The following is a 21,450-nucleotide window of genomic DNA, read 5'->3' as shown; positions in this document are numbered from 1 at the left end:
TAATACTGCAATTATTATCTTTGATTAGCTAAAGCTTTTTAGCTTTGTGTGCCTTTTTCTTGCTGATACATTTGTCAGCTGTTAAAACTTTACATGAGTAAGGAATTGTCAGAATAATTTGATTGCTCTGTGGTCAGGTTGTTCTTGTAAGGGCCCATCTGGTCTGTGTCATCATACTTCTGTTTCAACCTGTATGCACAGCTGCAACTACTTTCCTTGATAGTTTTCTTCTGTTCTCAGGTGGTTGTGGGGAAGATACATAAAACTAGCAGCTTTTTCTTTTTTTTTTTTTTTAATTTGCAAATGCTAGGGACTTGAGAAAAACACTTTTTTGAAAGGGGAAATTGCCCTTTTCTGGAGTGGGGGAACGCAGGAGATGTTTAAAACAACGGACAATTTATGTCATGCTCTTCCTTTGTGAATGGATAATTGCTTTGCAACTTTACTTAAGAATAAAAAAATAAATTGCACTATTAAGGTCTGCAGTAACTTTGTGTACCAGATGTTGGTATTGGCCTGTTGGGACACATCGTAAGACAAATGCGTGATTTGATAATCTGATGCTGGTTTTATCTCAGCATAAAACCACTAATCCAACAGAGCTGTAACCAGGAGAAACAATTAAAAACTCAGAACCATTGTGTATTTTCTTAGGAATTTTCTTTATCTGTCCATCTTCTTCTTGTGGTGTGATGGGTTGCGTGAGCAGCGCCTGCAGAAGTTATGTTTGTACTTCCAATTGAGTGTATTTCTGCTGTGCTTAGTATGCATGCGATTTACAAACACTAACAAGATTGAGGCCATATGCTTCATCCTTTGATGGGCTCCCTGGAAGTAAAGTGGCAAGCAGATGTGAACAAGGCAGACAGGGTTCTGTTTGCAACAGCTGAATGCCTGTTTGTCCTACAAAGGATGTACTTACGTTTAAGTGAGAAATTTATAATCCAACTAATCCTGTCCGATGAAGGAATTTGTATGCGTTGTTTGTAATCTAAAATAGCAGGCTTGAAGTAATAATCAGTTTTTCAGCTAAACAGTTCTTGCTCATTGTACATCCTGCAAGATTGAGGAGATGGGTGTCCATATGATACATAATAAATGACAGCCAAAGTAGAATTGTAAGTAGCTTTATCTGTTTTTTCAGCCTTAAAAGCAGTGTAATGTTTAAAAAGCTTTATATGCTCTTGCAGCATCTCATAGAAGTGCATGACGGCCCAACTTTCATCATGAATGGTTTTTATTTAGAGGAGTTGTGGTAACCTCATAGATTGCAAATAAAAAGTCCAGCTAAAGTGGATATACCATATCTCTGGCACTCAAAAAGCATGTACATGTGACATGCTATTTTAATAAGAATTATCTGTTGAAAACATAGTCCTTTGTATTCACATATAGTACTGACAAGGTGTTCAAAGAATGACTAGGAAAGCAAAGGTTCTAACACTTGCTACCTCTGATGGGCAACCTGGCTTTACTAAGATAACTTCTGTTTACCTGTGGGTCAGAATATATTAATTTTAAATGTAAAGCACTAAGAAATAAGCAATAGAAAAATTATTGTATATATTAAGGCTTTTTAAAATCCACTATTAATGTAACAAATTGTTCAGCTTCAAAATTGATTCTTAATTCTGGCTGCCATTTCCTGGGGTATGAGGCACCATAAAAACCCTTCTGGTTATACTGGATGAAAACTCAGTAGGTTGTAGATTCCACTTCTGCTTATCGTTCTGGACAACATACAGTTACCTGTAATTCTGTGTGTATTGTATAATTGTATCATAGTTATCCTCTGTCTAAATTATTATACTTTGTATATTAAATGAGAATTTAATTAAACCTATATACTTCTTGATGTACAGCCAATTACATAAATGCAGTATAGCTATGTTTTAAGGGCTTTTTTCTCTACAAATAGTATTTTTCCTTTTCTACTGGTATTACTTCTTCCTTCTCAGCCATGTAGGGTTAAAGAGAATGTATGAAGGCATTCAGAGTTTTTAGTTTTCTAAATAATAATTAAGGGAAAAAGCAGCTGTGAAGAGCATTTCAGCTCAACAGTATTCTGCTATTCTCATTTTATTTTTTCTTTCTCTATGTAGCATTTTGAAACACCTGTTGTTTTAGGTTGGTAGGGTCATGCTGTCTCTAAAAAGGATCAGTCATAAATTTTGGTTTTTTAATCAGTCAAATTCTGAACAATAGTATGAGGATTTCTTTGATCAATGTGTAGTTTACCTCATTATAGATCAATTATTAAATATTAGAATCAGTAAGTGGAACTCAGCTTCCTAGTCTTGTTATTTTGGTTAGTAATAAGGATTTCTGTGACCTGTCTGTAGCAATTTAGGGCTCAGACATGACTGAATTAATTCTGCTTAAAGATTTCTTAGTCATGGGTCAGCTGAGCTGCAGTAACCAATGACATGCAACTTGCAGCCTGTGGGGAGCATGAGGTGAAATATTTGAGCTTGACCTGCTTTAATTAAGAGTTAGACCAATATATGTTACTTTTTAGTATTTTGCACAGTGGGTGCACAGCCTGTCCGTGACGGGGCTCTGCTGACAAGTGGGGACCTCATATGGTCAAACAGCTCCTGCTGATGTCTGACCTCCCCAGGTGCAAGTCTGTGCATAAATTCATCTCTATGCAGACCCATGTGTGGATGTGCCTGAGCTTCAGCACATACTTAATAGTACTTTGATCATACTTAACATAGATTGAGCTTGATGTCCAGAGCCTTTTCACTGTTCAATTTCTGCCTCTCCTGTTCCTGCGAGGAGTGTCCTTGGACCTCTTGGGGTGTATCAGGGTTTTGCCATGAGACCAGGCTTGAGGCTGCTGCCATCATGCATTCAAACTGCACAGACATGAGTCTGAGCATCCAAGAGGCCCGAGGGAGCAAAAGGGAGCTTATGCTGCATTATACTGTAGTCCACAAGCACATTCAGTGTGATGGTGTGAGGACAGTCCGGCTGTTGGGATGGTCCCCTTTGCCAAGTGCTCACGCTTGACTGAAGTCAGCACTTCAGTCAGTCACGGGGACTCTTTCCAGAGCATTTAGCAAAGGCAGATGAGGTTTGTAGGCAGACTGACCTTGGGGCATGTGAGTGTTTTGGGGACGTCTGCAGCTGGCAGAATGAATGTACAGAGCTGCGTTGTGAGCTCTATCAGGCTTTGCCTTGATAAGGGGATCTGACCACTCAAGCAGGAGGGACGTCTAGCCTTTACTGCCTAGCTGTCGAGTGGTAGTTGTGAAATTAGGCTTCTCTGTAAAGCATTAGAAGATTTGTGCATGAAAAGAATTATACAGGAGCTAGATACATACTCATTGTTAATTAATTATCTTGGTATTGATGGAGTTTAATTGCACGCTTCCGTGCTACTTGAAATCTCAAGGCTTTCCTGAGGTGGAATACTATATGTGAGTGTGTGGTGCTACTAGAATCTTTTTATGGAACCACATTTATTTTCATAGTTAATATTGCAGTTTTACTTGGTATTTCTTTTGCTTATGAATTGACTGTGATTGCTGTGTGGTTAGAATTAGAAGGAAATCATAAAGTGGAGACTATTTCTTTAAAAAAATAAACTTATTTACATATGCAAGTGTGTGCACGTGCTGCCAGAAAAATAGTCATATTTACCTGGTTGACTTGTATCCATAGTTTAGTTTATGTGTACCTTTAACTTTGAATGCTGATGGCAAAAAAGTAATGCCTGAAAGAATTAGTTAATTACATCAGAATGCTTAAATTATTATCATATCACCAGATCTGTGCAAGCACCTCTCAAGGCAGCATACTTTGAATTTCTTTTCTAGTAATTTAAGTTGCTCGAATAATGAGAGATTGCATCCAACATTGATTTAAAAATACATGCTCGTACATTTACATAACAAATATGTATTTTATCTAGTACCCCTTTATTGTCTTCAGAGAGAAGACCAAAAGCCAGCTCTTATAAAGTCTGCCTTGAAGATAGTCAGTGTCAAAGCTTCACAAGATCAAAAATTTTCAGATAGACATTCATCCTTAAAATACTTCTCTCACCACTTGAACTTTTTTCCAAGATTTTTGATAAAGCAGCAACATGTTTACTAATATTTTACAGATCTATGCAAAGGAGGTGATCCTTGTTAAGGTAAAGCATTTTGCACTACTTTATAAGTGGAAGGAGATACAGTGACATAGTGAAGAAGAGTAGCAGGGCTTACTTTGGCCAGTAGACTTTGCAATTAGTTTTCAGAATACCAGTGCATGCCTTAAAGGGCTGTTTTTATGCTCTGCTGTCTTCACAGCAAAGTATACAATCTCCTCTCTGTCTTGCAGGCATTTCCTGTACTAGGAAATTTTTGCTAAAATTTCCCACTCTTGCTGCTCCTGTTTCAGTTCATTGGCTGCTGTGCTAATGAGGGCACTTGGGACTTCCTCTTAATTCAAGCACTGCATTGTATAAACTCCTAAACAGGGTCAGACAACATAGTGTTGCCAGCTGCACATCTGCAGCCATCTGGATTTGTAGCAGGAGCACTAAAATAGACATTGTGTAGCAGAATTGAAAGAGTGACAAAAGTGTGGTGCAAATCATATTTGCAGAAAACTATGAAGAAAATGCCCCATATTTGGTCTGTAGGACATACAGTATCATTACTGAAAAGGTCTTTCTACATATATGTGTATCAAATAAAGACAAATGGGCTATACTACTGCTATGCAGTGTTGTGTGAAAAAGCTAGCTGGCTAACAATGCACTCCCATTGCATTGTTAAGAGCAGTGGTAAGTAATTATTAAAGCCTCTGGTGCTCATAAAGAGGCCTCTGCCTCCACTTTGATGACTTCATTAAGATTCTGTTTCTAATAAACATCACTTCAGAATCTTAATTTATTATAATAACATTCTCAAGTAGAAATAACTGCACACTGAAATTACAGCTTTCAGGTCTGAGAAAGGAGATGCAGGGGAATGGTCACACATTGTTTCATATCTGGGCTTACTAGTTGTTTGAGGTGAGTCTAGAAGAGGGACTTCTGATCTGTTTTTTCTTTGGATCCTTTCTCACTGACCAGCATCTCTAATGACTGTTATGGGAATAACTTTGTGAGTCTGCCTGAAGTCAGTGAAACTTCAGAAGTTAATTTTTGTAGGGTAGTTCTCTTTGTGTTACTCAAGTGTCAGTATAAGTTGCCGTCAGTACTTTTCTTTGAAAGCTTTTATTTGGTCACTTGTTTGCTGGCTTTCAGAGGCACTAGAAGAGTGTATTTATACTGTCAGGGTTTGTTACTGAGTAGTTTTACTGTTGGTTTTATGCTGTATGGACATATTGCACACAAGTAACCCTGATGAGAGACAACTCAGAGTAAGTAATAGTTTTGGATCAAATGCTTCTGTGTATTGGCTTTTTAAATGTTTTAAACCCATTTTTAATGGCACCTGGATCCTTTGGAATAATGCTTACAGTGCGAAGACCTAAAGTATTATATAAGAAGAATGACTTTAAGGTAATACATTCAGGAGTGGGCATTACATTTTTGGACTTTTTTTTTCCTGATTTATCCGACCTGTTCAACCTTCTTCCCAAATATTTGGTATTACTCTCCTGTAAAATTGGCTTGTCTTCCTAGTTTTGTTTTATTGTTTTCTTGGGATAGCATTCATAGCTAAGATCCATGTCTTGACTTTGGATTAAGTATTGCTGTTAATCTAGAGTGCTGTAGGTTTTCACATCAAATCCAGCTCCTGTTGAAATTTGTGGGATTACCTTTGATTTCAACTGGAAGAAGTTAATGACCTTAATGCATTTGATGTGTTGGCAATTATACTGTAGCCTAAAATAACTGTAAAGGAAGAGATGCTTATACAGAGGCCATTATAGTAGCAGTGGAGCTAGGTATGTGATTTCAAAGACAACTATTTTATTGTGAAAATAATTTTTAGTAAAAAATGTAGTTATTTTACTGAGCTGTCTGCTTAAATTTATCATTAGGAATCAAATAGTAATTGATAATAACAAGCATAAGTAAAAAACCAATTACGTGTGTATGTTTTGCAGATACACAAATTTTGCCACAAAAATCCAGAAAACAATTTTTGTGGAATCTTACAGGTATTAATCTTATGTACAGCCTGTTTTTCTCATAGCTTTTTTAAAACACAGGGTGCTTGTACTGTTGTAGTATTTGGTCCTTCAGTTTCAGGTTTTTTGATGACAATGGCAATTCAGTGAAAGTGGCTTTCCTTGAACTGATCTCAGGAATAATGTATCTACAAAATGTGGCTGACCTTGAGTAGAAGTGAGATAGAAGTAAGACAGTGTGAAAAGGAGGAAATTCAGACATTCTCCTTCCTCTGAGCCTCTGAGAACAGTTGGCTACAGTCATATGCTGACTGTAAAACCACTACTTTGTGACTAGAATCTTTAAGAGATGCCTTTTATGTGATCAGTTTTTATTCAAACAGGGATGAAAGACCGTTTATGTTGAATTTTGCAATTGAATGTTCGTCCTGGGTAGAAAAGTGCAGTTGCGTAGATCACCTAAGGTTTAAAATACAGCATAACGTTGCTGTTGGAAATGATCATTGGAATGGGTGGTATAAGCATTGGTATAGTGTTTGTCAAGGAATAATGTTTTCAATATGCACAGACAGATTAAGAAACCAATCTCCCTCAACAGAGAGAACAAAGTACTCTCTGGCATTTTCTTGGGCAGTCAAGAAAGAAAGGAGTTTACCAAGGCCAGGTCATAAGGAACCAACCACAACCTTTCTCAGATGTGTCACTTGAAGTCCAGTAGAAGACTTCCTTGATACAGTTGAGTGCATAGCTGAACATTTATGAAATTCATCTTCTAATAGGGAAGATAAATCACGGGGCTTCGAACATTTTGTTTTTCCTTCACAAGTGTCGTAGTATTTTAAAGGTTGAAGTTAAGTGCTTGAAAAAAAGAGAAATTTAATGTAAAATTCTTCTTCAAACTCCCTAATGAAATAATTATATTTAACAACCACCTTTTTAAAGTATCAGTCAGAGATCAGAAGACTAAAATTAGTTGATCTCTGGTCATATTACAGCTCCTCTTCCTAACGAGGTGTATTTGTAAAGTGTGGAGCTTGGAAACTGGATAATGTCATCCTTGCTTTTTGTAAAGAGAAAATGAGAACAACTTAAAAACTGTATGAATTTCCTGCTGTAAGAATCTTATGTGGAGTATTGGAGCCTAAAGTAGCTTTACAGTTTGAAATGTGAATCGATTCTTTTAGAACAGTTTTGAATTAATTTTTCTCTCTTCCCCTTGCTATTTACTAGGGGTTTTTTTACATGTAGAGATTTCCTCTAGATTAACATTTTTTTACCAGCTCTTGGATGTTATATTTTAAAATTAGAAAAGCTCGGTGCATGTGCAAGAGTTCTCACGAATGCCTGTTATCTACTACCTCTTGCAATGTGTTCACCAAGAATAGTTTGTCTCAGTATCGTGAAACTGTGCCAGTAGTTTAGATAGTTCTAGAGCCAGTTGCCAGACACTTACTTGGCCCCCAGGCTGCCACACTGGCATTACTGAGCTTGTTTTCCCAGTGTCCTGGCCATTTCTAATTGGTGGGAGAACTGCAGAGCAGAGCAGCTGAATGTTCTTCATCTCACAGTGATACTAAAGGTTTAGGATGCTTGAGCAGGAGCTGTAATGCCAAGGACAGTGGATAAAGAGGGCTGAATGCAGTTAGAACTAGAGTGAATTTCTCATCGAGGCGGAGCCTGGCAGGGCTGGTGCACCCTGTGGGGCTGCTGCTCATCCCTCTGCTTCTGTCACAGAGCATCAAGTGCTGCAACAGGGTCTGCTCTCATGTGCCAAGACTTGTGCTCTGGCCTTTCTCTTAGTTACACTCAGAAGAGAGGGGTCCTGGTAACTCTTTCTCAAAATGATCCTTTCACATAACCAGACTTTGCTCTGGCATTATGTGATTCCAGCCCTGGTGCTGCTCTGCAGAGACTTTGCCTGTTGGGCACTGCAGACATGCTCCAGAGGAGATGCTGTTTGCACACGTGATCAGTTGCTCAGTTAAGAAAAAAAAGAAAAAGGGGGGGCAAAGCTCTTAGAGACTCTGCTTAAAACATTTCAGTTTCTTCTCTCATATGGTTAAGTAATGAATGAAGATACTTCAGTGAATGAAGAAGTTGTCCATGGCTCTGTGATTATGTGCTTATAGGGTTCTCTTCTGGCTTCCTGCTTATAAATGCTTGGTTATTATGTACCTCTTGACTATCTCTACAATGTATTAAAAATACTTCCTGTCTGAAGTAACATTATTGTTTAGTAGCATATGAAATCACGGAATATGCTGAGTTGGAAGGGACCCACAAGGACCATTGAGTCCAACCCTTAGCCCTGCACAGGACCATCCCCAAGAGCCACACCTGTGTGCCTGAGAGCATTGCCCAATTGCTTCTTGAACTCTGTCAGGCTTGGTGCTGTGACCACTTCCCTGGAGAGCCTGTTCTAGCACCCAACCACCCTCTGGGGGAAGAACCTTTTTTCTAATATCCAACCTAAACCTCCCCTGACACAACTTCAGGCTGCTCCCTTGGGTCCTGTCACTGGTCACCACAGACTATACACTAGACCATATATAGCCTACAGATAATATTTCACTATTAGATATGTAATTTTTTTTTTTTTTTTGGTAAGTGGCTATGACCAAATACATACCAGGAAATCTATTTACATTTTGATATTTGATATTTTTCTGAAAAAAAAAAAAAAAGACAGAAAGACTACATATTTTTAAAACAAAATTTACTGGATAAAAAAGGCCGAGTATTTTTTTCAATGTCTGTCTCTAGAAAGAGCAATTTTCTGTTCAGATCTTTTCTCTAGACCTTCAGAAGCTGCTTGTGGTCCTGTATCCCCATGCTGAATGCAGAGGGGATATTTTGTGTTTAACCAATAGCAGACAGATTTATCTAGGAATTGTTTTTTCATTTTCCTCAAAACTACTGGTCATTTTTCACTAAAGAAAATGTACTTCTGTGAAAATCAACCAGAGCGTTGGCTATCAGTTTAAGCAAGCAAGAAGCAAAGAACAAGCAAAACACAAAGAAAATGGCCTCAAGGGAAAGTTCTGCATAATGAACTTGAAATTGCTACTGCTGGAAATACTGTTGTTGCTTTTCCTGCCAGGGCTGTCACCTCACTCAACGTTTTTAGCTTGAAGTGGAGAGTAGAGCAGCATCACTGAAGGCCGAGGTTTATGCTGCTAGATTTTCCAAACTCTGAGACCACTATGCTCTTTGGTACATTTATGACATCTTTGAAGAGGAAATTGGCCAGAAATACCCCATGGTCTCAAAAATTGAGAGGATAAGGGAAAGGGCAGGAATAATAAAGCATGTGGAAGCCATGTTTTTAGAAGAGATCTACACCATACTTACGAGTGGGAGCTCATAAGTAAAATGAATGGGGAGACAATGCAACTTAATTGACAACAATTTCCCTAGAGATACATAAATAATCCCCAAGATTTTTAACTCCAGTTCCCAGCTTCCCTTCTTATCTGATAAGGAGGTATGAGAAAGCTCATTCTAAAGAGGAAAGCAGAGCTGTGGACTGCCCAAGATGCTCATTCCCCAAAGGGACAATCCCTTGCTGTGTTATTTCTTGAAGATGGTCTCACAGAAGCCTACTTGAGTAGGGTTCAAGTCATGCCTAAATAAGAGAAATACAATGAATGAAAAGAAGTCAGAATTACAATGCACAGTATTGTAAACTGTTCTTCTTAACTTGACAAGTTTAGCACATGGATGAATATTTAGTGGTCTTTTTTAATGTAATAACTGCTTTTCAGCATTACTCATCTTTCTGGGTGGTTGCTGTAGCTACAGCATAACCCTGAGAACTGGCAGAGAGGGAATCGTGTATTCCACAATGTTCCCTAGCCTGTGTGAAATATTTCGTGAACATTTGTATATCCTAAAGTAGGTGTTAGCTAGAATAGTCTATGACTGCATACATGGAAATTTATTTCCTAATCCCAGATAGAGATTATCAACCTTATATTTCAGGATTTATCGTGTTTAAATGCACTAATGCACCCTCAGATATCTTGTCATCCAAATGAATGTTTAATTCTCAGTTGAGTCCTGGGGTTTTGTAGGCAGTTACGTGATATAGATGAGAAGGTAGACCATAAAATAAACCTCATTAGTATTTCAGAAGTGCAGATTTAAGGTCATTTATTTGTATAGGTTCTGGGTGTTGTAAACCATAGGTGACAGTGGGGGAAGTTTGTTTATGGAGTCAGTTTACTGGAAAATCAACAATGTCAGAGCTACTCTAGCTCTAATATTTGGAATGAGTCAGGTTTGACATTTTAAGTTGAAAAACAGCTCAGAATTTAGAACCAAGTTAAGAATATACTGGATGGATCATTTTGGGAAGGCCAAATTAGATTTCTAAATTGACATACAGTGCTAAAACTAGGAACAGCTTGCCTGCATTCAGAAAAACGACTAATACAGAAAAAACCCTGGACTTACTTGGGAGGAAGGAATCAGTGTAGAGAATGTGTGCTAAAGGCTATAAGAATCCTTTGTAGAAAGCAAGGAAAGGGAACTGGTGTTAAGTGGTTGGCAATAAATATATCACTAGTTTAAAACCACAATGAAAATCAATCAACTAATAAATTAATCAGGGGTTAAAAGGCGAAACTTCTCCTATAACTTAAATTTTACTGGGTTAATTTTTTTTTTTACATGCTTCCCTAATAATAAAGGATCATTCTTGTCTTGCTCCTTCTTGTAGCAGTTATGTACCCTATGTTTTTATCTAAGGACTGTAAAAGTAAGTTTTTTATATATATATTCTTTAGAATACTGGAAAACCTGCACTTTGTATTGTTAGTCTTCAGCTGAAAATTGTTCTTTTCCTTATATTTTACATGCTGTAGTTTTATGTCAAAAAGTTTTCTCACCCTTAGGGAAGGATGGCCTCCTCTGCTTTTAACAGATGTTAAAATATCTGTGAGCTAAGAATTTTAATATATACCTTCTAGAAATTTGTACAGTGATCTTAAGTAGTATGACCCTGTTAGAATAAGGTAAAAGATACTTCTAATATCCTCTTCTTTCCATTACAAATTATATTTCTATACCTGAACTTGTGTAGTTTTGTCCAGAGATTTGTGTTGTCAGAACATTCAGATTCTCCATTGCAATCTTTCACTGTCAGTTTAGGAATATTCCAAAAACTTTTTGCCCCAAGACTTAGAGAAAAAGTACACAAATAATTTTGTTAAATTAAATGTCATTTGTTGACTGATTATAACTTGCATATGCAGTGGAAGCGGTAATGGTGGTTCCTGTGCCAGCGGGAATACAGAAATTATTCCTTCAAGGAATATTCCAGGCATGCAAATTATTGTAAAGGGCAAGGGGGAGATCACCCTCCTTTTCCTCTACTGTGTAGGGCTGATTATTGCCAGTGATGCTGGAGAGAAGGAGAAAGAATTGCACTGAGAAACAGAATCTCTCATGGGATTTGCTGAGATTGAAAAAGATTTTCTTTCCATTTCTGAAACATCAATAGGCTGATTATTGAGATGAGCAGTGCTTGTGCTGAAGGATGGAGGAAGGAGAACAGCTTTAGCTGAGCTGCCAGTACAGAAAAATAAAGGACCTGTATTTATTGCCAAATTCTAGAAGGATTCTGTCAAAATGAAGCCACAGAAGCATAGAGACGAATGCCTTGTGTGCTCAGTGGCATATCCCACTCTGATTACTTCTGACAGTAGAGCACTAGACCTGCTATAGCAAAAATTTTGTCTTTAACCAGGTTCTGCGTCCTTCTGACCCTTACATATACGTGCCCACTCTAAGAGTATTTTCATTCAGCTAAGAACAAACACTGCTCCCTGCTATTCTCAGAACAGAGGGTTTTCTTCATCCAGGTCACCATCAAAGATGGGAAATGTAACAAGGAAAAATTGTTGGCAGCAGTAAGGATCTAGATGCAGCCAATGAAGACAGGTTGCTGAAAATGAGGATATCCTTTCCTATAAGTGAGTGAGCAGTTCTGCCTTTCGTTAACCCCAACTTCCCTACCATGCAAGAAGGCCTTTATTCTTAGATCAGCAGATTCAGTCTGTGCTCAGAGCTGGAGAGTTGAGCTTGCTGGCATTCTTTCTCTTGGTGTTCTTGCAAAAGGTTGAGCGCTGTATATCACAGATGCTTCCCTTGTGCTGAATTCTGCTTTTTCCTGGAGTTTCAAAATCTGTGAAAATTTTACTGAAATTTATTGAGTTTGGCAAAAAGAATTGGTTAAATGCAGAATCTGACTGTGTTCAGGTTGCCTAGTCCTTGATGAGAGGAAAGAAAGGCGTTACTGTGACTCAGAAAATAATATTGTTTCAGTTCTCACCTTTATGAATCATATTAAAACTGTTTTTTTTATTTTTATGTTTTTTTCAAGAATTCATTGGATTGTCATAATTTGGATGGCCTTGAATTCAAGGTTGAGTTACTTTTCATGTATACTGATCATTTGCTAATTATAGATGAAGGAATTCTACTTCAGTAGGCTGAAAATTTGCTTGCATCAAAATAGAGAGAGGATACTTGTTAGTTCAGGTATTGAAATTTCTGTTTGATGTAAAAATTCCACTAGGATCTGAAGTCAGTCTAAAGTAATAGATAATGACTGTTTTGGTGACAAACCGAATCTTGCTTTTTACACACTTGCCACCACAGTTATTTTTGTTACTTGTGTCACATTATTTGTAAGAAGCACTTTTCTCCTGTGTGTCACAATTCAGCCCCAGGGTTATCTGTGTAGATCTACACACAGCTAAGTAAGGTCATTAATTGCATTCTTCCTGAAAACAAAATGTAAATGTGAGTCGGTGTCCATAGTTGTGGGGTTTTTTGTAACCAGTGCTGTGTGTAGAACTGTTCAGACCTTTTGTGATGTATTAAAAGGTTTGTACTTTCCTCTTAGGTGAAAGGTTTAGGAAAACCTAGGCAGTGAATCAGATTTAATGGCCTTGTTTCTTGTATTTGTGTGGTATTACGACTTCAGTTTGCTGATCTTCATTCCTGTTTATTAAAGTGTGATGTACCTCAATAAGGTACAGCTTTTCATATAGAAGAGTAGAAGAGCTTTGCCTATAATTCCCACAATGAATCAGATTTGGAATACAGTGGTCAGTATTTGACCCTTCTGCTTTACTTTTTGATTATGCCTGTGCTACGTGCCATAACACTTCAGTATAGTAGGTTTAGATAGGTACCTGCTTAAGGCTAGGCTTTTGCTATTAAGTCTCAATGTCATAACTGTTTGAATAAATTAAAGGCCATGCTTTGCTGTATAGGTAAATACACAACGTGTAGGCGATATTTTACATTTAAAATACATATTTTTCTCATTTTTTGATTTTTGTTTATTTTTTGCCAACCATAATGTAAATGATATATAGACACGAGAACTTTATTCATTTTGGTGTAATGAATGTGAAACAGTGTTAAAATATCAGTGGTGACACTTTGTTCAAGCATGAGGAAGCCAGACTTGATAAACTTAACTGGCAAAATAAGAATCAAACCCTGTCAAGTGCCTCCTGGCAAACCAAACTTCTGATGCGAAAAGGAGTTCTGTTAAGATTTTTTTTCTTTTTTTTAATTTTCACCTGCTGTGGTGCAAAATTTAAAGCTCAACCCTGTGAAGTGCTGAGTGCCAGTGAAAGCTGTGTGAAAACTGAAATGTTCAGTGTCTTTCAGGATTAGGCCTTTACTGTGGTGCAAATCTTCTGCATTATGTGATCTGTTGTTCTTGAACTAATAGATTTCTTTCTTTCTCTTTCCCCTCATCCTGAAAACTAGGTTATGTTATGTCGACTCCAAATCCTGGTTGTAGTAATTTATTCTCTTTTAAGGCAAATAAAGTAAATCAAGCCATAAGACATACTTCCCTCATAAGAAGATTAATGTACAGAACTTGATTTACTTATGTTGTCTTTTGTGCTGATTTGGTCTTGTTTCTTTAAGATGAGATGGCTGTCTCTGTAATATTAGTGTATTTTACTTGCTGTAATCTGATGTACCGTTTCTCTCCCCTTTTTTCTCCTTCCCTAAGATTATCGTTGGAGAAACTGCAGTCTTTTGTCTACAGTTAGCTACAAAGGATTTTGAAAACCAAGAAAAAACAATATTAACTGGAGACTGTTGTTATATAAATCCACTGGTGCGCAGGACCATCAGATTCCTTGGTATGAGCAAAATTACTGCTTTCATTATCTGAATGGTGAGAGTGATCAATTATGTCTTAATTTTGACCTGGGGAAAATACTCAGATAACCGTACAACATTTTGTGTGTAGTCTTAATTCAGGTTCAGTGTTCCTTTTAGGTAGCAAATGAAGCTTCTTGGATGTTTGGATTAAAAAATAGTTGCAGAAACAGCTGTAAAACTAGAAAAAAATGAGATCACAAGGTGGGGGGAAATAATCAACAGGCCTGGAGTGGGGTGAAATGAAGAAAGGAGATATCCTTGTGCCATATCTGTGGATGACAGTACACACACACATGCCAAAGTTGACATTGGGATACAATTGTGTATTTGAAACCAAGCAAATTTAGGTGCTTTCTTAGTCTGGATATTGTGTTATAGTCTCTAGTAGAAAACTGTAGTAAATCCATGCTACACTGATTTGGGCTGAAACTCTCCCATTGACTTCCGTAGATATGAGGAGTCATCTTTTCTACTTAGTTTGCTCTAAACGTGTTTGGAAGGAGAAGTCTCACCACTCAAAATGTGTGTTAAATATTCCCAGATGCTGCTTCTTAATGCGTGCAGGGATGCCATAGCAGGGCTCAGTTCCATTGTTTGCTTCTCTCTCTCTCGTGGTTGTATCTAAGAGAAACAGCTGGAGGAATGAAGCCTTGGGGCAGCTAATCCTGCTGCGTGCCCCAGTCACAGGGGGAGGGAAGGCATGTGCAGCTGTGTCTGTATTTGCAGTGTTTGTGTAACAGCCGTGCCTGCCTTCTGAGAGGGCGATTGCTGCTGTCACACTGAGTGCAAAAAGTCATTAGAGATGACACTGTCGTGCATAGGTCTGAAGGAGGTGGGGAGTGATGGTAAGGCGCTCCTCCCACTCCGGTTGCTTTGGGTATAATCAGTGCCTGAGTTTCCTTCCTACTAGGTGGGCCCTCCTTTTTTCGCAGTAGCAAAGAGAAAAATTGTGAGGAAGGGCAGGGATGAACAAAAGGCTCTGTGCTGTTCTACCAGATGAGGCATCGCTACCCATTGTGCTCACACAAACTGATGTGTCCACCTACATGTGGGCAATGCACACCCTCGGGACTTGCTGAAAGGGCCCTTCTGTGAAGCGACTTGGCTAGGCACAGTCTGCTGCTCACCAGAGTCTAGCATCCCAGGGTGAATTAACATTAGTGTGACATTGCTGACCAGCCAGATCCCAGAAATCATCCTTGATTCTCTGGCTTTGCTGAGAAAAAAACCCTGACCTTTAGAAATGCACGTTTCTGTGAAATTGTGGCTGCTGTGGTGTTCATCTGGTAGAGTCCTCATGGTGCCCCATGAAGTTGGGATTTGCCAAAACTTGCTTTATATTGGAGTGAATTGGAGTATGGGAGAGGTAAGGTGATTTGCCTGTGGAAATACAAGAGGGAATCTATAGCTCAGGTGAAATTTGAACAAGCACCTACTGGCTTTGCCTTCTGGTCAGAGTGCTGTGTTTGCATGTTCTTCCAGAGCTCATTTTCTATTTACAAAAGGATAGAGAGGGACTTCAGAAAAGCAGAAATCTGTTTTCTTTTAAGTAATCAGATACATGCATTTACATTCTAATGAATGAGTACATGTGCTTAATGTTTTGCTGATATGTCTGATTAAAAAAACTCTTTAGCATAAGTAGCTCCTCAAATATATAGGTCTTTATCTTGCTCTGTTGATACTGTGATTAATATGCCATGCATAGGGATTTACCCAGTAGCAGGCAGATGAAAACAACTTGTGAATGGCAATGTTGAATTATTCAGTATTTTAATTTCTTTACAGCTGCAAGGGAAAAGAAAATGTTTGTCCAGTATGTGTTACAACTTTTCAAGTTACTTCTCCATCAGTGCCTAGCTTCCTTGGTTCTCAAGGAGATTTATAGGGTGAAGAATGTGCTTCAGTTGTTTCACCATGTTTAATGAACGTAGGCAAAATTTATGTACCAGTATAGCTACCTACCTCAAACAGGGAACATGCATGGCTAGGGGGCCTAGGAAAGTAGGCCACTTGCAAAGAGGTGAACGTGCTCCTATGGAAGATGGAGAGACATCAGGTGTGTGGGTACATTGCAGTGTTGCTGCTGCAGTTGTGTCGGAAAGTAACATCTCCAGCATGAGCCATGATCTTTAGGGTACAGTACATGTAAGGATTTTTCATGTTCTTGAATGGAAGAAGCTGGTATATTGCTTTGATAAATAATATAATATGTTGCCCTTTGGTGAAATTGTCAGGAAATTTAACTCTTTGTTTCCATCTTTAGGAATTTACGCATTTGGACTGTTTGCTACGGACATCTTTGTAAATGCTGGACAAGTAGTAACAGGGAATCTTGCACCCCATTTTCTTGCACTTTGTAAACCCAACTATACAGCACTGGGATGTAAACAGTATACACAGTTCATCAGTAGCGTTCATGCCTGTACTGGAAATCCAGACCTTATCATGAAAGCCAGAAAGACATTCCCATCCAAAGAAGCAGCACTAAGCGTATATGCAGCTATGTATCTGGCTGTAAGTATATTGTACTATTTAATGTCACTATGTTGTTGAGAGCAAATGGCTCACACTGTGAGGGGGAGGAGGGAGGAATGGGCAGAAGATAAGGCAACTGTTGACTGATTTTGTGTATGTACAGCTTCTGTGACTTACTGTGAGGCCTTTAAGAATGTGATTCATTGGACTTAATTCTGACAAGGTGTAGTGGTTTCTGAGCCTTGAAAGCCAAGGCTGAGGGAGGGCAAATTGTCCATAAAGGGTTACAGATTTAGGATAAACAGTTTCTTGGTTTACTTTTTCCCTACTTCCAGAGCTTGTAGGACAATAGTTTGTTGGGTGGTAAAGAATAAGGGTAGGAACTGACTGCCTCTGACTGATAGTGGTTCCTTTCCACATTTTAACCCAGTACAGATCAGTAGAGTTGCACATGGCCATATTCTTTGGTGAGGTGAAGCAGAAGGGTGGGCGTATATATGCATCTGATCTCTGCAGGTTTCCTGAGATCTGTGCATGTCTTTTGGTACAAGGATTGGCATTTACAGGTACCTCACTGTTCCTGCAAAGTCTGTTTGGCTATTATGCAATGAGTTGGGCTACAAGACAATCCACCCTTTTTTCCCCCTCTCTCCTTTCTGTTACAGGGAATGATGAACAGGGCTGGGATAAAAACTGATGTTTACTGCCTGGCATCAGAGCTCTTGTACAGGCTGAGGAGAGGCAGGGCAGAGGAAGAGTGACCTATGAATCTCACTCATGTAATTCTGTGAAGTATTCACTGGCTTAGTTTGGAGTGCATATCGTTCTAGTCTTAAGCAGGGGCAAATCTTGTTCATGTACTGTCCCCAGCACATGCCTGTGGGAGTCTCTGACCTGACCTGAGCTGGTAATCAGTCCATTGTAGCCCTCCGGATGGGCCCAGGACCGCCCTCATAGTATCAGTGGGAAACCAAACAAGTGTGTTTGTGTGTACCTCTGAACATTGCAGGACTCATCCCTTTAATTCCCTCAGTATTTGAACAGTGGCCTGCCTATACATGTATGTTGTATATATGTATGTGTGTGTGTACACACATTTAGATGTAATTGTGTGAGTGTGTATTGCTTTTGAACATATACTGAATGACCCAATTTAATTCCTGATTGATCTGGAAACTGATATTTGCCAACGTGGCAAAGATCCCACCCCATCCACAGGCAGTGTGTCAACTCTGTGCTTCTGCATATGAGTTTAGAACCAGTTGATTAAATCTGCAGCACTGATGGTAACATTTACCAAAAGTTGCTTGTGAGCAATGTCATTTAAGAGATGTGAATTAACAGTTAGTACAGGCAAGTGTTATCTGCAAATAAGAGATGATCAATAATATTCTATTCTAACTTGAGGCAACTGTAAGTCTCCTGATAGTATTGTCTTTATTTGGGGAGATATCTAAGGTTTTGCTTCACTGAAACATACCTCTAAATTTGGTGCAAGCTATTTTAGAAAATACTCAGAATTTTTATTTTAATTGCTCCTATTTTTCTCATCCATCTGTAAAGTTGAATTTCCACTGCTGCCATGAGTCACCGTAACTAAAGGAAACCAACTGTTCAGCTACTGCAAAGCAGGAAGGAAAATCAGATTAATACATTTTAAAAACAAAAAGTAGACATTAGTAAAGTTTTTAATGCCTAGTATCAGTGGCTTTTGACATGAGCAAGGAATACTTTATGCAAACCTTGCCTCTGGTCAATATGCAGTTAGTGATATCAAAAATTAAAACTGCTGTGATCCATTTCATGACTATGTACTCTTTCAGTACCTGCAGAAATAAATATATTCTATGTTACTACTGTATTGCTGCATGATGCATGACACTCATGATTTAACTGAAGCACTATAAGCTACTCTTAGGACTTCTGAGTTCTTATAGTAGCTCCTTGATGCAATGGTACAATGTTGGCAGTTGTTTGTTTGGTTTTGTTTTTTTTTTTTTTTATCCTACTGCATGATTGAAGCTAAAAATACTGTTTATTACACACTGGGGGGGGGAGAAATTTGCCATGTTCCAATATTTGAGGTCATGTCCTTATGCTGACATGATGTTTGTCAAGATAGTTGGCCCTAAATAACAATTTTCTCATCACTGTTCACTGGAGTAGAAGATTTAAAACAGTAGCCTAGTCTTTGAACCATGTTACAACAGTTATTGAGAGCATGGACATAAAGACCTCCATATATTACTCAATATTTCATTAGCATATAATCTCTGGTACAAAATGTACTTTCTTTTTGGTTAACAGGAATTTGGGAGAGAGGGAGAGATTATTACAGAATCCTCCCTGGATATTTTAACCAACTGTGCACAAAACAAAACCACCTTAAAGACAAGAAACACACAACAAGCTGATCTGAGTCCTTGCTCTCTGAAGGGATGAAGTAAATGCCATCAGACTTGTGTGATTTCACTGTCAGACTTGTGTGATTTAACCGGTCAACCCGTTTAGAAACAAAGCCTGTGCTTTACCTCGTTCCATTGAGGTGCAACCACGTTCTTATCACCTAGCATATTGTCTGGTTAACAATAGCTTCTTTTTTCATCTAAGTTCTTGACTCTTCTTTTTTCCCCCTTCCCCAATTTTGAGAGTGGGTGGCTGCTATGGTAACCCAGAATTCCCCTCCTGCTTGAAAGTACAGTCTTTTTCAAACAGTTGTATTGCTAATATTTAGACCTCTCTGTAAATGTTTTCCTCCATTACTTTCTTTCAAGAAGGACTTAGCAATGGAAGTGTTGAAAGGCAGCACAGTGGTTAGATGCTTTCTCTACCCTGCTCCAAACATGCTCTCAATAATGCATTACCTGTCTTCTTCAGACTTTCAGGTTTATTTTTCCCAGTATACCAGTGTATTCCAAATGAACTACTGTAAATCTGTTCTGAAATCTCTAACCGAGCTGGCTACCACCTGCGTTTTTCCTTAGGTGTCTGCTCAACTCATCTGAGATCTTTTGTTTGTTTATTTTTACTTTCATTTCTTATGAGCATTGCAATTCACCTTTCTCAGCTGGAACAACATTTGCTAACATAGGTATTAAGGCAAACACTGCAACTTTATCAAATAGAATAGAATTGTATAAGCTAGCTTTTGCTATGTGTAAGTTGACACAGCCTGGACAAGTAGAGGGATGTTTTGAAGCAGCCAAGTATGCACATACTTGGGTTTTTTTCTACAACTGAGACACAGAAATGAGAAGTCACGAGTCCTTTTTTTTGGTAGGATTTCAAAGTGATATATGAAGATTTAGTCAGCCTATTCCCATAGATTTAAATATAAGACTTGTGACTACCAGTCATCCTTTGGTACTTCAGACCTAGGGGACTAGTTATTGCTAGTTGTAGTTCAAGACAAATTTTAATTCTCTAAAATTTTGCTTTTTTGTTGTTGTTGTTCTTACTACATTGGACAAGAGCAGGTGGCAGCCAACCAGTCTCTAGGGAAGTGTCTGAACTTGGTGTTACCACATACATTTCAGACTTCCTTTGGATTTGTAATAATAGAGGAACAGGCTTAATGTCTTGATAACGTAGCCCTTAAGTCTGTAGGCAGCTTTTGTTGCTTTGTACTGTGAGTCCTTGGCCTCATCTACAGCCTCAGACAGGACTAACACGTAAAGCTTGCAAAGAGTTTCTTCTTCTCTGCAGAGCTTTTGTTTGACCTATGATCGTCTTTCCTGCAAGGTTCTTGCTCCTGACATTCTGCTGCATCATTTTTACAGTTTAGTGTGTTTGTAAGTCACTGGGAAAAGACAGCAAGGCAGTCGGGGTCACAGTGCTGGCAACATGGTGACATTCTCCTCAGTGTCCTTCCTTGATCCAATTGTTAGCTGTAGGTCTAGTTTCACCTGTGCTTTGTCTTGAAGTGCCTGTTTGGCTCCAGCTAAACGGGAAGCTGATTGAGGCATGATAGGCCTCTGATGGACTTTCAGGAGTGTTTAGGAGGAAAAGTAGTAGCAGAGCCACCTTATTGAGTCAACTTTGTCCATTTTTTTAGGAAATGAAAGAATTAAAGGATTCTTTGGGCTGTCTTTCAGGGGCAATGTTAGGAATGTGGAATTTCTTTTTGGTATCTGGTGCAGCAAGTAAAAGTGTCCCTCAATCCTGATTGTACCACAAACATCATGGGCTTCATATGTTGAGTGTGTTGGTTATTTTCAGGCTGAATAATAAAATAACATTACAGTTTGATCACGCTATTTATCTAAAGACTTACAGATATTTCATGCCAGTCAGCTCTTCATGACAATTCAGTTGCTCAAGATAACAACCTCTGTATTCCTGGTACAGTGAAAGATACCTCTTTCCTTCTCCAGTTGTTTACAGTTACAACTGTGGGGAGCTTGTAGTGGTAAAACGAATAGTAAGGTTCAGAATTTCTAGAGCTTTCTTTTCCTTTTGCCAACCCAGACCCCTGACTTTGAAAGCCAGTTTTTGTCTGGGGTCATCAGTAATAAGTGCAAAACATATGGAGAAAGCTGGAGGAGGCTTCAGAAATACTAAAAAAGATCTTCAGTGGGTAGTTGCAGAAGGACACAGATGATTTGAGAATATGACTGTGGTTTGCTCTAGAAATAATTATTAACAGAAGAAGCTGAAGAGGTTTTAGATTGTCAATCAGGATTCTAACTAAACATT

The 21,450-nt window shown here is 38.5% G+C and overlaps 1 protein-coding gene across 6 annotated transcripts in view; it reads left to right on the top strand.

Moving 5' to 3' along the window:
• The window catches only part of PLPPR5 (phospholipid phosphatase related 5), a 161,331-nt gene that overhangs the window by 68,645 nt on the left and 71,236 nt on the right, over positions 1–21,450 (top strand). For all 6 annotated transcript variants that reach the window (XR_007907156.1, XR_007907153.1, XM_051803673.1 and 3 more), the window contains 2 exons: positions 14,123–14,255; positions 16,544–16,794. Coding sequence is in view for 4 of the 6 variants with exons in the window: in XM_051803673.1 (XP_051659633.1) it covers positions 14,123–14,255; positions 16,544–16,794 (384 nt within the window). In the remaining 2 variants the exon portion in view is untranslated. The remainder of the gene's footprint in view (positions 1–14,122; positions 14,256–16,543; positions 16,795–21,450) is intronic.

This window comes from Manacus candei, unplaced genomic scaffold (assembly GCF_025592945.1).
Source record: "Manacus candei isolate 608988 ecotype Guabito, Panama unplaced genomic scaffold, ASM2559294v1 h1tg000005l, whole genome shotgun sequence".
In the NCBI taxonomy this organism is placed as follows: Eukaryota; Metazoa; Chordata; class Aves; order Passeriformes; family Pipridae; genus Manacus; species Manacus candei.
Note: the sequence above shows the minus strand (reverse complement) of the source record. Positions and strands in the feature narration are given on the sequence as shown.